Source organism: Montipora capricornis, chromosome 12 (assembly GCF_036669925.1).
Source record: "Montipora capricornis isolate CH-2021 chromosome 12, ASM3666992v2, whole genome shotgun sequence".
NCBI classification, from domain to species: Eukaryota; Metazoa; Cnidaria; class Anthozoa; order Scleractinia; family Acroporidae; genus Montipora; species Montipora capricornis.
Window position 1 is genome coordinate 13691972 of NC_090894.1, and position 15000 is coordinate 13706971.

At 38.8% G+C, this 15000-nt stretch overlaps 2 protein-coding genes across 2 annotated transcripts in view; both read left to right on the forward strand.

Annotated features, from left to right (window-relative positions):
* LOC138026464 (uncharacterized skeletal organic matrix protein 5-like) overlaps positions 1–8596 on the forward strand; it is a 9934-nt gene extending 1338 nt beyond the window's left edge. The window contains exons 2-6 of the mRNA XM_068873834.1: positions 3173–3447; positions 4884–4998; positions 5268–5313; positions 6463–6589; positions 7561–8596. Coding sequence (XP_068729935.1) covers positions 3173–3447; positions 4884–4998; positions 5268–5313; positions 6463–6589; positions 7561–8085 — 1088 coding nt within the window. The 3' untranslated portion in view covers positions 8086–8596. The remainder of the gene's footprint in view (positions 1–3172; positions 3448–4883; positions 4999–5267; positions 5314–6462; positions 6590–7560) is intronic.
* A 1756-nt stretch (positions 8597–10352) lies between these two features.
* Positions 10353–15000, forward strand: part of LOC138027410 (protein jagged-1b-like) — a 4867-nt gene continuing 219 nt past the window's right edge. The window contains exons 1-3 of the mRNA XM_068874984.1: positions 10353–10575; positions 13795–14069; positions 14842–14956. Of these exons, the coding sequence (XP_068731085.1) occupies positions 10500–10575; positions 13795–14069; positions 14842–14956 (466 nt within the window). The 5' untranslated portion in view covers positions 10353–10499. The remainder of the gene's footprint in view (positions 10576–13794; positions 14070–14841; positions 14957–15000) is intronic.

The following is a 15000-nucleotide window of genomic DNA, read 5'->3' on the forward strand; positions in this document are numbered from 1 at the left end:
ACAAAGGGTTAGATGATCTGCAGTCTTCTCAGATAGTAACGAAGAACATGCAGTAGACTTGTTCGATTAACTGACCTCAAGCAGAAACTGAGCGACGACTGCTAGGAGAACACCACGAGACAATAGCTTTAATATTAATGAACAAAATTATGACAAAGGGGTGTTACACTTTGGAGCATTTCCTCGCCGTTCTCGCCCGAAAACAATGGGTTTTTACGTCGAACGGCTTCCAGTAATCACAAAATTAACGCAAAAAAAGGAAAATAATATTTTTTGATAACCTTTTTGCAGCCGTTGTACGTCGTAGTCCTTGCTTTATTACTGGGTTGCTAAACCCAGTCGGAATCTGTGTAGCGTTTCGTCGTTTTCTTTTTTTCCGTGTCGGTAAAAGTCTTGCCTGTCACTCCCCTGCTTAGTGGTGTCTTTGTGCATAGAGTCTTCTCTGCGTATTTTGTTAGGTTTGAGGGGGCTGGGGTAATGCGTAGATTTCTTTGGTGCACACGGGAGGACATTTAATTATTAACTTGGAATGGCGTTGAAAGTCATTGTAACGCAAATGGGGTTTTAGAGCATCTTTAAACAAAATATGCCCTTATGGAGCTCCAGAATGGAACGTCAATTGGATAAACAACTTAGGCGATGAAAAATAAATACCTGGAATCTTTAAAGCGACGAGTAATGGTCTTCGACAACAATTTCATTTTTCGCCGTTGCATATCAAGCAAGCTTTAGCTTGGTACTATATACAACACTGAAGTCAAATGGCAATTATTTTATGGATTTAACAAACACTGAAGTAATCGAACGCCTTGAATGCATCACTGTGTTTACTGAAGTCGCATCTAAGTTGTCCGGCAAGACTCAACTCAGCAAAGGTAAAAAAATTACTTGAATGAAAGCTTGTTGTTTCTTTTGTCTTTTATTATTTACCGTCAAGGTTCTTTTGAAAAGGGTTTGATGTGAACTGTCAGAAATTTATTTAACTGCATATGCTTTGTGATTGTGTGTTTCGTTTGCACGCACGCAACTGAAATAGGAAGGGTTTCTTGCCTCTTAATCGCAAATATGTTGTTTGTTTCAATAACTGTTTCGCTGGAAAAGATTTCTGTGAAATTTCCAGCTTGTGTAAACTTGTCATGTTGTGTAATTTTCGAGCTTAACAAATTTGCATACATGTTTAAGTGTGATACGGGAAAAATTTTTGTGGTAACGCATAAGTCACGAAAATAAACAGGTCTGTTGGAAGCGAGCTTGAGTTCAACAACCTGAGCCCCAAAATCAGCAAAAAATTGTCGATGAATAATAAAGTAGCTGCTATTTCCAAAATGATGGAATTACCTGGTGATAAATAACCTCGTCTTGGAGAGTTAATTTTTGACTTTGCAGAAAGAATGGTGGGCGATTGTAATCTTTGTTTTGAATTCGCTCATTTATTGTCAAACTTTATAACACTTGACAGAAAAAGAAACTTAAGTATTACAAAGCTGTCAGATGCTCAGAGAGCACGCTTAAACTTGTGGTGAAAGAAGTTGTGAGGGAGCTTGAAAATTATCAGCATGTCAGCCCAGAAGCATATATATGTTTCTCACTTCTTATTTATTTTCTTCAATCTTTTTGGGTTCAGTACTTTGCTAGTAACCACATGTCTTGTTAGGCTATTTACCAAGACTTCTACCATGGCACTACAATGATAGACAATACCAAAACAATATCGTGCACTGTTAGAGCTACACATTACGCAAGGACAACTTGAATCTCCTGGAAGACAACACACAGCTCAGTTGACATTTTATATGGAATAAATCGCTGTGTTACTTCACTACCAACGTAAGCAATGCGTGTCTATTTTTTCTAAAGACGACAAATGATTAATTAACAGGCCGGGAGCCAGGTTTTTAACCCCAGAAAAGGATCTTTTTCGTCGTACGAATGTGTGAGGACCTATGAGCCAAAGGGCCTCTGCTGGTAAGACGTCTGGGTGACCCCTCAAATGGTCTTCTTAATGACCCCCCAACTTGAAAAAAATTGTCTGGAACGGTGCACGTACCACAGGCAACCCAGTGTACCCTCACGGAGGGTCTAGTCTCCCAACAGAAGAGTAGAACCCACAAAAGTAACCATACACGAAGAAGGTAGCCATCTGTTCTATTACATGAGGGTCAAAAAAACGCGCATAAATACGCATATTTACACAGAAAAATGTGCTATAAGAATGGTAAATCACATTATTCCCGATTATAGTTTGCTTTGCTCTCACACACTGACAGTGATGAACAAATAGCGAGATCAAATTCCGGAGCACACTTTCCCTTAGTATTTAATAGAATATGCATATTTCGCGAAGAGATTAGGGGTGCTTACCATCTGTTGGAAAATTCGCCTTGGAGTAACCGTTGCGTACGCGATTTTCCAATACTACTACTACTACTACTACTACCACTACTACTACAACTACTACTACTACTACTACTACTACTACTACTACTAATAATAATAATAATAATAATGATAATGATGATGATGATGATGATAATAATAATGATAAATTTATACGGCGCAAATGGCGCAAATTCCATAGTAAAGTAATCTTTAAATGCGCTTCACAGAATAAAATAAGTGAAAAGGTAAAAGTACACTTGTAACGTAAGATATTATAAAAAGTTAATAAAAGCACACAGTAAAAATGAAAAACAGGATGCAATACATAATCAAAATTAAAATAGTGGCGAAAAAGATCTATCGCGCTTCAGATTATGATAAAAATGCTAAATGAAAAAGGTGCGTTTTTAACTTAGTTTTAAAAAATGTCCAACGACTTGACAAAAATACCGACCAACACCCGGTGAAATTACACTTCCATTGAAATGTTCCGTTTTCAAACCTCTTTTTCCTGGGCTTACCTTCGCTCAACACTCAATTTCGCACGAAAAAGGGCCTGGAAACGCAAGAATCGGTAAAATGATACAGGAATTTCCGAAATTCCGTTCGAAGTATCTCTGGAGGTACTCCACATTTTCCAAACGAACTCTCCGGAAAGTAACTGTCCCATTTGCATTTAACCAAAATTTCCAGGATTTTTAGCTCAATGTTAAGCACCCTCAAGCTTAATTCATATGATATGAATGTCACCCCAAGAATAAATTCTAAAATTTGCACGTGTCACGTGGTACAGGATTAAACACATGGTATCACCCCGATGTGCGACAAGATGTGTTCGTAAAATACGACTCGCATTATCTGAATGTGTTAAGAGTTGGTACACACACAGTTGCCGATGACTTTGACTGCACATTTGAATGTCTGAGTCATCCCTCTTGCCTGTCTTTCAACCTGGCTGCATCAAGAGGAGCTGATGGCAAGCTCTGGTGCAAGTTGCTGTCTTCTGATCGATACAGAGACCCCGAAGAATTTAGGGCCAACGCAACTTCGCACCACTTCTCCGCTAAGGTGAGATTTGTATAATAAACACAGTGTTCACAGCTCCTTTCCATTGTTATGAGCAGATACCTATATTTAAGAATTTCATCAAATTCCTCTTCCAACCGCTTAGCCAAAGCATTTGATTGTCCTGTAACTTAACAATGGGAAAAGTGTTCAGAATCGAATAATAGAGCCTAGCAGCTTTGACAATTGTCCTATCTTCAATTTAAAAGTTGCATACATAATTCATTTCAAATAACGTCTGAATATATGGTTTTCTGAATCTTTACATAGAGATTTGTTCTCATAAGAAAACAATCGTTTCGTTGAAACACCAGTTGTAAAAAACAACACAAATACTGCAAGAATTATCCAGCAGAACGTAAAGAACACGTCAGGAAACTATTAAGAAGATTGATGCCATCTAATTCATAGGCTGACCACTCGTTACCACGTGACTGCTATCAAATTTACACACATCCACTAGGTATTGCAATACTCGCATATTTCTCTATATGCCGATGTCAACCAGTAAAAGGATTGATGTGTATATGTTGTCGGTCAAATCCGGTCTCACGTTGAATCCGTTTTTACCCAGGTTAAGTTGGTCTTCATTTTACATTTTACATAAGTTGAATATGCGCTCTACCTATCTTAAAGCAGCTATCACCCCCTCCCCCCTCCACCACCACCCCCCCAAAAAAAGGATTTAAAACGTCTATACCTTTCCACACGCGCTGTCTTATGTTATTGTTTCGTGTCATCTTGTCGCCGGTTTCTGCATTCATACACTTACCCTTTCAGGATGAACATTACAGCAATTACAACACAACTTTGACCCCAGAGCTCTTCTCTCCCTCAGTCAAGAGAAGGGCTCTGGAGAATCCTGAAACAAAGTGTCTTCTCATTGGCTTTCGTGAAGAACAATCAAAAGCTTCTCTAATTGGTGCATTCATGTTAGCACGAGGAGTGAGCGGGCGCCGTAAGGTTCAAATAGCCAATTTTTGGCTATAAGAAACCCCACGGTGCATGTTCTCCTACATAGAGATTCCTAGAGCCTTGGGTCGAACCGAGGCTCTAGTGACGAGAGTGGTTACAACATGGTAAGGGAACAAAGTACTGTACTATGCTTTTACCGTTACTCGAACTCAGACCTTCCAGGTCTATAGTCCTGTGCATTCACCACTACCCTACACAGACGGACATTATCCATTACACCTCTTTTCATTTTTTACTTTTCTATAATATGTCAATTGATATCCATATGTAATCACCAAAAATGATCCTAACCTGACCCTAATTTTTCTCTAGGCTCCAAAAAAAGTTTCTTCAATTCATCTAAATGCGTATCAACCTAGATAAAATGAGGATCACCAATTTAACCCAAGTAAAAACGGAAATACAGAAACAATGACCGAAACTCGGTCATTATGTCGAAGTTAAAGGATTTTTTCGTATTTCAGACCCAGTGTGCTTTTTCACCTTGCCAAAACGGAGGTACATGTGTACCAAACGTCAAAAATAAAATTTTCCGCTGCGACTGTAAGATCGGTTTCACGGGATATTACTGCGAAATAGGTAAGTACGTATTTCATGTCGCTTATATCGAGGTCACTACTGGTGGTTACCAATCAGTTTGTGCTCTTATCCGTGATCTAAATGGCATATGTTTTGTGCTGAGAGTATTGATCAAGTAGAAAATCTTTTGGATTTCTATTTCCATTAGTTTTTTTTTCTTCTGTCATTTTGACAAAAACTGGTTATATGGCTGTTGAAAGCCGACAACAGAATAATTTCTCTGGCGAAAATCTTTCCTTAGCAGTTAATCGTTTTTGTTTCTCTTTCAGCTGCTGTGTCATGCAAAGCCCTGTTCGAAGCTGACAAGCAGAACAAGTGAGAAAATTGCTTTTTTTTTCTAAAACACCGAAGAAAAATCTCTCTACTTAATTTGGACGAGAGCAGTGCGGTTTCATCCTAGATTCTTCCTAATAGGCCTTATGAATGATTACGAAATTTGCTCAAAATTCACCACCAAGCCTCGTTCTCACAAAATTATTCACATCATCTGGACATGCAATACTGTTTGCACGTGGTTTTTCTTTACAAGTTTGCTCCTTTGGGATTTAGCTCATACTAAAATTTACAAGTTTGGTTTTCGAATTCGAGGCTTGGTGGTGAAATTAGCTAGTCAGACGTCATCACGAATAAGGCCTATTCCCTATATTACGTTACTATAGCGACGACTCTTACAGTACCAAACGCCTTTAGATCAGGACAAAAATGGCCGACTATAGATAGAAACGACAAGTAAAATACCCATTATGGTACAAAAAGAGCATTCAGGCGTAGATGATAGTTTTAAACGCGATCGAGAACATTATAACAATCTAGACGTTCCATGAGCGTATACCTGGGCTGCCTGTGGTACGTATTAAACAAGCTCGGAAGGCACTGAGTTGGGTGGTATTGAACTTGAACTGCAGCGTTCCAGTCAATTTTTTCAAGTGGGGGGTCATTAAGACTTTTTGCGGGGTCACCCACATGTCGCGCCAGCAGAGGCCCTTTGGCTCACATGTTCACACGTTGATTTATTTTGTAATGTCCTGTCCCGTTTTGTGGTATTTTGCTGTTTTAAGCTTAAACGCGCAAGGTAATTTGATCAAAGGCGGCCGCTGAAATTGATGCCACTTTCGATTTTGCGATTCAAAAATCGCAGCCAAAAGTACAATAGCAAAAATCCCCCAAAATGTTTTTCGCTGATGGTAACTTTTTATATTCGTGGGACGAAATTAATGTTGTTGTATTATCGCAAATTTTGTTGCTGATGGCAGTTTTTTAATTCTCGATCGACAATTCTAAAAAACTACCTTGTGCTCTTCCTAAAATTGTGTTTTAATATTTATTTACTTTTGCGTCAATATTATTTTGCATAAAGCAGGCTAGCAAAATCTGTACCTTGCTTAGTTCGTATTTTTGAGCGTTCAACCCTTCGAAACGCGATTATTACATGCATCGTTAATTCCTAAAGTGTCCAATTTACAGATTTAACAGAAGCGTACTTGCCACACTTCAATTGGACTCTGGGCTAACTTCCGTCTTGTGTCACTTTGGAGATTTCGGATGCGGAGCTGGAGCATGGACACCGGTCATGAAGATTGATGGAAAGAAGGTATTATATTGTGACTTACTCCAACCGGCCTTTGCTCCACGGATCACTCATCATTTCATTTTCATTTTTTACAAACACACCAGCGTGCGAACTCCGACGCATTTTTGGCTGTCTCTGCGCAAGCCAAAATCGCAGAAACTCTGCATTGAAGTTAAATCCAATCAACGGTTTCATTTTTGAAGTCAGTCGGAGCTAAGAAACACTACAATGAATATGAACTAGTTACCTGTTGTGATACAGTGCATACATACTTAATTGACCACACCCAAAAAGGGCTTTTCAAGGCCAATGAAACGGGCAGAACAAAACAACAGCTTTTTAGAGAGGAACATCAATTGTCTATTTAAAAATGCACCTCGGAAGCTGAACCACGTACTACCAGTGGTCAGAACGCGGGATCTCTGCCCTAATCTACGGTAAAACTCAAGGTGCGCATGTCTCTTTAAGACGTAATAAGTATATAGGAATAGAATCGAGCCCCTCTGAGAATAAAAATTATAGAGATTTCAGGAGTCCAGTATTTTGTCAGGCGAGAAATACAATTGAGGTGAATTACGGTACACAACACCGTTACCATAATCGAAACTTTGGTTTTTTTAGTATTTGAAGTGTTAGCAATAACTTTAAAAGCTAACCACACTCAACAAGTGCCTAGGCTTATCGATGCGGTACTGGTATTTCAATCTACTAGACATTCACTTTTAATGTATGGTCGTTCTTTTTTATTTACTATTGATATTGTTGTTATTGTTGTTGTTATTGCTATTGCTATTGTCCATTCTGATTCCAAATGGAGAATTCCTTCCTGGAATTGGTGCGTTGCTTAATTATCCCAAGCCCCGAATTAAATAATGTCTCGAGCTATTTGTACTCGAAACGAGTCAAACGCCACTTTAACCGTCCATGATTCCGAAAACGTAATTTGAATGTCTGATCCTTTTTATTAGAGGTTCTCTCCTTTTTTTTAACAGCAAACTTTCCTTTACGATTCGACATTTTGGAGCAACAAGACATCCTACAACCTTCCTGGAGGACAGACTGGGTTCGACACACAAGAAACAAAGTTACCAACTTATTGGAACACATCCTTCAACAAGATCTGTCTCGGTATGAAGATCTCTGCCGCACAACACCCAAATTTCGTTGTCATTAACAAACGGGCTGATTCTCTCTATTCGCTGATTGCCGATGGGCAATATCGCAACGTATCACTTGGCCTGGCTGAATGGAAGAAGCTAATTGGTCCACAGGCTTCCTTACAAACAGGTTGTCTAATGGAGGGTTTTAATGTTCTGTGTAGCGACACCAGCCACTCCAAAGCAAGAATTGGCGTTGTTCGTAACAACGAGGACAACTGCGATTCTTGTGACTCAAGGCTCGGCTTTGGCACTGGAGGTCTTTACGACAGCACCAGTTCGTGTGGAAACAATGCCAAGCACGGAGGTGACAACGGTGACAATGATATGAAAGCTATGGGATATATTTTGGTGCAGTAAAGTGCCTCCGAAGGGACTTTTAGACCCTGTAATTATTTAAGTAGACAGTGCTGTTTACTAAGACAGTAACGCGTCCATACCAGCAAAAGCAGCGATCGACATTGTTTTAACGGAAACCCCTCTGGGGCCTTTAAAAATCTAACAGTAATGCAACGTTTCTCCGTACACTTAACAAAAGGAACTTTCTCAGAGTGAACAAGCTATTTCTGGACGAGGTTTTGAATAAGAACTTAGGAAGTTTCGGATCGCAAAAGTGACAATGATGGTTCTACACGGTGACTGTATTTTATTGTTTTTTGGTTCATACTCTTTTTTTCCACATCTTGCATTATAAAATAACTCAGATAGTACGCGTGCTTTCATTGGTCAATAGCTGTGTTAGCATGACAGTATAATAAACGTGGTTGTGATTCCACGCTTTCCGCTTTCCCGGAGGACGTTATTTTATGAAATCATTACAAGACCTTGTCACTCGTCATTTCGTTTATACAATCAAATAAAGAGCATTTTGGCTGAATTCCTGTGCTGTTTGCATCGTTTTGAAGCAACTTGAACGACAGATGCATTTTTTTTAGAAACACTCTTTGGCCATCCCCTTTTTTTTCTCCGTTTAACGTCGTTTTTGAGCCATTTTTTATGTCGCATAAGAGGTTTGGGGGTTGATCGCTGTCTTAATTTTGCAACAACATCCACCAACTTTTCCGCCATATTGATTTTGGGTTCACGTCTTGTTGTTTTCCTGGCTCCACAGCTATGATGCTGGGGTACCAGGGCTCCGAATCCGAGAATGGTTATGATCTTTTTTTAGGTTTTTTTTTCAATCCGACCGACCGACCGACCCAATATCAGGAAACGCATTCGACGGTAAACGAAAAAAAAAAAAGGATGGCCCGTACCAAATAAAATTGAAGCAAAATAATACCTTTTTGTAGTGGAATAATGAATCTCTTATTCGACGGTTTAACATATAATACTCGCGGACATTTTGCTCATTGCTCGTACTGCGCAACTCGCAAAATATCCGCGCGCATTATATCGTAAAGGCCGATACACGCGGGAGCTTGCTCCTGAAACACGCTCCCGGGTAAGTACCCCAACCAGTACACAAGAAGGACACAACGAGGGAGCTGAATGATAAAACAACCCGATTGGGGCATGGGAACTTTGAAAGTGAGTTCGCAATGAGCCGATTTGATTGGTCAACTGGAGACACGTCATGGCAAAGCAAGCAAATTTCAGTACACACCAGGGAGCTTGCTCCTGAAACAGATTCGTGCAACAGATTTGCCCCTGGAGCTTGCTCACTCATATCAAACTAGTTTGATGTGAGGGAGCAAAACTCGAGAGCAAAAGTTTTGTTGTGCAACATATTTTTTTCGCTAGAAATCGTTGGTGCAGACGAGGGAGCTTTGCTCCGGGAGCGTGTTGCAGGAGCGTGCTGCGGCAGCAAGCTCCCTCGTGTGTACCGACCTTAAACCATCGAAGAAGATGTATTTATCGCGGCACTGTTTTATCGTCAAATTGCTACAACAATCTTTTGCTCAGAATTTTTCCCAGTTAAATTCAGGATCCGTTAATGACAGAAATCCCAGAGGTAAGTTAAACTCTTTCTTTGACGGTATCACAATCTTCTTAAAGCTATTTTCAGTGGCAAAAGGCGAAATATATTCTGCTTCGGGAAGGAACAAACTGAACGTTGCTGGTAATTCTCCCAAAAACCAATTAATTATTACATTTTGACGTATGATATACGATAATGGACTACAAAGCTAATATTTAAAACTAATAATATTTAAAGGCCTATGGCAAACGTCGAACTTTTCATGTGTCGAATATTAGATTCGACACTTGAAAAGTTCGACGTTTGCCCTAGCCCTAAGTTTAATATTGCAGGTAAATACTGTGACACTTCAATACAAGAATTATTTACTTCGGAGGTATGAATTTTCAGAAGTAGATGACAATTAATATTTAGCAGATGTTCTCATAAAACAAGTCGTTTCTGTCCTTCGTGCGGAACGCTCTTGAGTATTTTAAATACTTTATCAAGGAGTTGGCAAGACTTGTTAACTCCCTATCGAATTATCGTCAAACTTTTTCAATTGCTCTCTCTTTCAATAACGGAAGTTAAACTCATGTTGTGAGTTATGAACTTTCAGTGGCGCTGAAGTTTCCCAATTTGGTACATCATATGAGATTATTGTCATCAATATTTAATAAATTGGTTTCCTCTTACAGTCATTGCGCTTGTGTTAGGTAGGGTGTTGATAAAGAACGAAGCAAGCATTTAGTGAGCGTGGTGTGATCTTGTGGGTTTTTAGCAAACATTTCCACTGATCATGCAGTAAAAGCTAATAGCAATCGTCGATCTTGTACGTATCGTCGGGATTAACTTCGGTCAGTCATTACTCACCATGTTAACGAGTGTCACATGTTATTTTCTCCACTTCGTTTTGCTTTCTGTGATACGAGAAGGAATTCGTACAGATGGTAAGTTGTCTTTTCGTTTATCCACGTTTCAAGTTGTTTCTCTCCTGTCCTGGATTTTTTTCAGTCTTTTTTTTTTTTGCGAAGGAGAACTGTTTCCACATATCTACATAACTACCATTCCATCATGTTTCAGTGTTGTTTTAAGTCAAAGTAAAATAGCTTTATCAACACTACTAGAATCGTCACTCTTTAACGTATCGTCGGGATTTAACTTCAGACTGTGTCAGTCATTTACTCACCATGTTATCGCATGTCATATGCTATTTTCTCCTCTTCGTTTTGTTTTCTGTGGTACGAGAAGGAACTCGTGCGGTTGGTAAGTTATCTTTTCCTTTATCCACGTTTCAAGTTGTTTCTCTCTTGTCCTGGGGTGAATTTAATAAAACTTTTACACGTGTAATTTACAAGTGTAGCCATTATTTTAGAGTCTGAGAACAATAGCTACACTTGTAAATTACACGTGTAAAAGTTTTATTAAATTGACCCCTGGAATTTTCTTTCAGCATTACTTTTTTTATTTATTAATTTTTTTTGCAAATGAGGACTTTTTCCACATATCTACATAACTACCACTCCATCATGTTTCAGCGTTGTCTAAGTGAAAGCAAAATAGCTTTATCAACACTACTAGAATTTGAAGCTTTCATTTGCGTGTTCGTGTGCGTTAAGGAACCCCGCTGGATGCTCCCTAAACAAAACGCCATGTCACCACCGTATTGTCAATTAAAGCAATTTTTTTTGCAACGGGGCGTTTCGACATGGATAATTTTTACTTGAAGATATCAAGTGCAAATTGAAGAGAAGATAAAGGATGTAACTATTATTGTTCAATAAGATAACTATTAATATGGCTTATTACAAAGATCATCGTCTTCAAGAATTGCTCCCGCCAAAAACGGTTACACCAGCGTCCTCGGATAAGGACTGAGAAATTCAAAGAGTTGTTTATGACCAGATGCCTGTTTAAATTTATATAACGCGGTTACCTTGGTAATCTTATTTATCTCGTAAAGACTTTAAAGCCTCACGTCTGTTGAGACTAGTTTTTAATAAAGACTTTATATTGAATTTATCGGGTCAACCACATGCACGGAAAAACAACGAAGAATAAATACTGTTTCGGAGCCGGACACTGTTGAAGAATTCCTTAACTTATTTGCGGGGGACGCACAACATCCGAAAGAAAAGTCAGTTGACGATATCGAGAAGCAGAAATGTTTTCAATTCTCAAAAAAATTATTTGACTTAAGCCATTTTAGTTTCAATACATGTAGGAATAAAACGCAAACAGCGGTTACAAACATTTGCTTGAAATGCATAACTTTTATAAACTTAACGTTTCGTATGTTACAACATACATCATCAGAAGTGATTATTATTCAGTTACAGATAAATTTAAATTCAAAAATACAACTGTACGGACTGGAAACTAACGAAATTGATTGACATAAAACGACAAGAATATCCTAATAATAGAGATAAAGTTTCTCACTGCCACGTTTTCATTTAAGGCTGGCTTAAGATCACGAATCAACAGAGACTCTTTAATTTTGCAATGCATGTCTGATCGACCAGTTGCAAATATTTCAAAATGATCCCACTTAATTCTATGTTTGGTTAAGAAAACATGATCAGCAATTGCAGATTCGTGACAATTTGTCGGTTAGAGCTTTAAAATGTTCTGTTTTTCTGTCACGTAATCGGCGTTTCGTTTTCCCTATGTAGAAATCATTGCAATCCCAGCAGTTTGCTCTGTACACTACTTTTGACCTGAAGGAAGGAGCTACAGTTTATCTTTGTAAGGGAAAAAAGACTTGATTCTTCGGGTGTTCTGAAAAACTATTGTGACGTTGAAAATACCATAGAATTTGTTTATACAAGACCTCAGCTGTTTTGTGAGGTGTTTGCTGTGATGACCTAGGAAAGGTAGAACTTCTTTTTTCTTAACTGTTTGTTCAATCTATCAATTTTTTTTCTTAACTGTTTGTTCAATCTATCGAAAGAAGACATTCACCGGTTTTTACACCAAGTGGGACTCTTTTACTCCGCGTAAATACAAAATAAACCTAGTCCGCACTTTGGCTTATCGCTGCATTAGAATTTGTTCGTCACCCCGATTGTTAGAGTCTGCCCTAGATGACCTCCAGAGGATTTTGTTACTTAATGGCTACCCTATGGGAACTGTTAAATATCATATAAATGATGCCATTGAAAAACATCAAAATAAGCCAAAAGATCCTGTACAAACAGTTAAGAAAAAAAAAAAACAAAAAAAAAAAAAAAAAAAAAAAAAAAAAAGGCAAATTCGGATTTTTTTCCTCTCCGCTTGTTTTTTCCATAGGAGTACGTGATGAGTTGGTCCCGCCTAGTATAATTAAGCTCAAATATGTTTCTCCTATTTCAGTCGCAACAAAGAAAACTTTCGACGGCCAAGCGAGCCGCAGTCAACCTAAAAGAAGATCGTGGGCCGAACCTGGAAACTTAGGAATCCCTGAATCGCTGAGAAATGACTGAAAAACTAAAGAAAATCCTGGATTTGAAATGAAAGCTGCAAATATTTTAGATAACGTTGTCATAGAATCCATAAATGTCCACGAAGAAGGTTCTAATAACAGAGATTAAAAAGAAACTCATAGAAATGCGTATATTTACATAGAAAAATGACTGTGCTATAAGAATGCTAAACCATGTTATTCCCGATTAAGTTTTCTCTACTATCACACACTCGTGATGAACTAACTAGATCAAATTCCGGCGAACTTTCCCTAAGTATTTCGAATATGCATAGTTGTCCAGAGCCTGGTGAAGAGTCGAGGTTAGGGGTGCTTACTATTTGATGGAAAATTACGGTGGGAGTGACCATGCATTCTGTAAGCGATTTTCCAAAAATACTTCAGTTTTAATGCTCTAGTTTCAAACCCCTGTTTCCAGGGCTTACCTTCTCTCATCACTCGATTTTACACATTACACAAAAAAAGGGCCCGGAAATTCAACAATCGGTAAACTTGATGATACAAGAATTTCCGAAATTCCGTTTGGAGTACCTCTGGACACATTTTCCAAACAAACTCTCCGGAAAATGACTGTTCCATTTGGCATTTAAACCAAAGTTTCCAGGACTTTTGACTGAATGGTATGCCCTCGAACTTAATTCATATGATATGAATGTTGCCCCCAGAGTTATTAATTCTAAAATTTGCATGCTGTCACGTGGTACAGGATTAAACACATGGTATCACCCACATGTGCCACAAGATGTGTTTGTAAGAGACGACTCGCATTATCTGAATGTGCCAAGAGTTGGTACACACACGGTTGCCGATGTCTTTGACTGCACTTTTGAATGTCTGAGTCATCCCTCTTGCCTGTCTTTCAACATGGCTGCATCAAGAGGAGCTGATGGCAAGCTCTGGTGCGAGTTGCTGTCTTCTGATCGATACAGAGACCCCGAAGAATTTAGGGTCAACTCAACTTCACATCACTTCTCTGTTCAGGTGAGATTTACGAAAGGGAAAAGTGATCGCAGAAGCCACGAGGTCGTATCCCGTTGAAGCCAACTGGCTCTTTCAGGTGTCTATATAAGACAATTGCTTAAATTGTCCAGTTACGTGCGACGATCACTTCGTCCTTTCGTCTCTAATTAACCCACGCTTAATTTAATGTGAGATTTGTATCCTTGCTTAAATTTCGCATATGGAACCGGGCGGTCAAAACAATTGTTGTTCCTATAACAATGTAGAAGTGTCCAAAGTCGGATAATGAGGCATTGTTGCTCAGACAATTATCCTGTGTTCAACTTACACTGTAAACGTGAATAATTTATTTACAATAACGTCTGAAGAAGGTTGTTTGTATCCTGACATGAAGATTTGCTTCCACAATGAAAACAAACGTTGCGTTAAGATCGTTGAAACATCATTTGTAAAAGCAACACAAGTACTTCAAGAATTACCCAGCAGCACGTGAAAAACCTACACGTCAAGAAACGTATAATTAGCTGCTCGACGTCCACCATTTCATGGCATTAGCTAACAACTTGGCTCGGTTCTCCAAGCACTTGTGATTACGTGACTGCTATCAAATCTTGACATGACAATACTCGTATCTCAGCATGCTCATGTCAACGAGTAAAAGGATTGATGTGTATAAAAAATAATAACAAAAACAAGTTCGAGAAAAACAGAAAGAATAACCGAAACTCGGTCATTATGTCGAAGTTAAACGATTTTCCGTAGTGTATAAAAGACGACTTTTTTCCCATTTCAGACACAATGTGCCTCCTCATCTTGCCAAAACGGAGGTACATGTGTACCAGACTTGAAAAATAAAGCTTTCCGCTGCAACTGTAAGATCGGCTTCACGGGAGATAACTGCGAAATAGGTCAGTATTTGATGTCGCTTTAAATCGAACTGCTGGGGTTACCA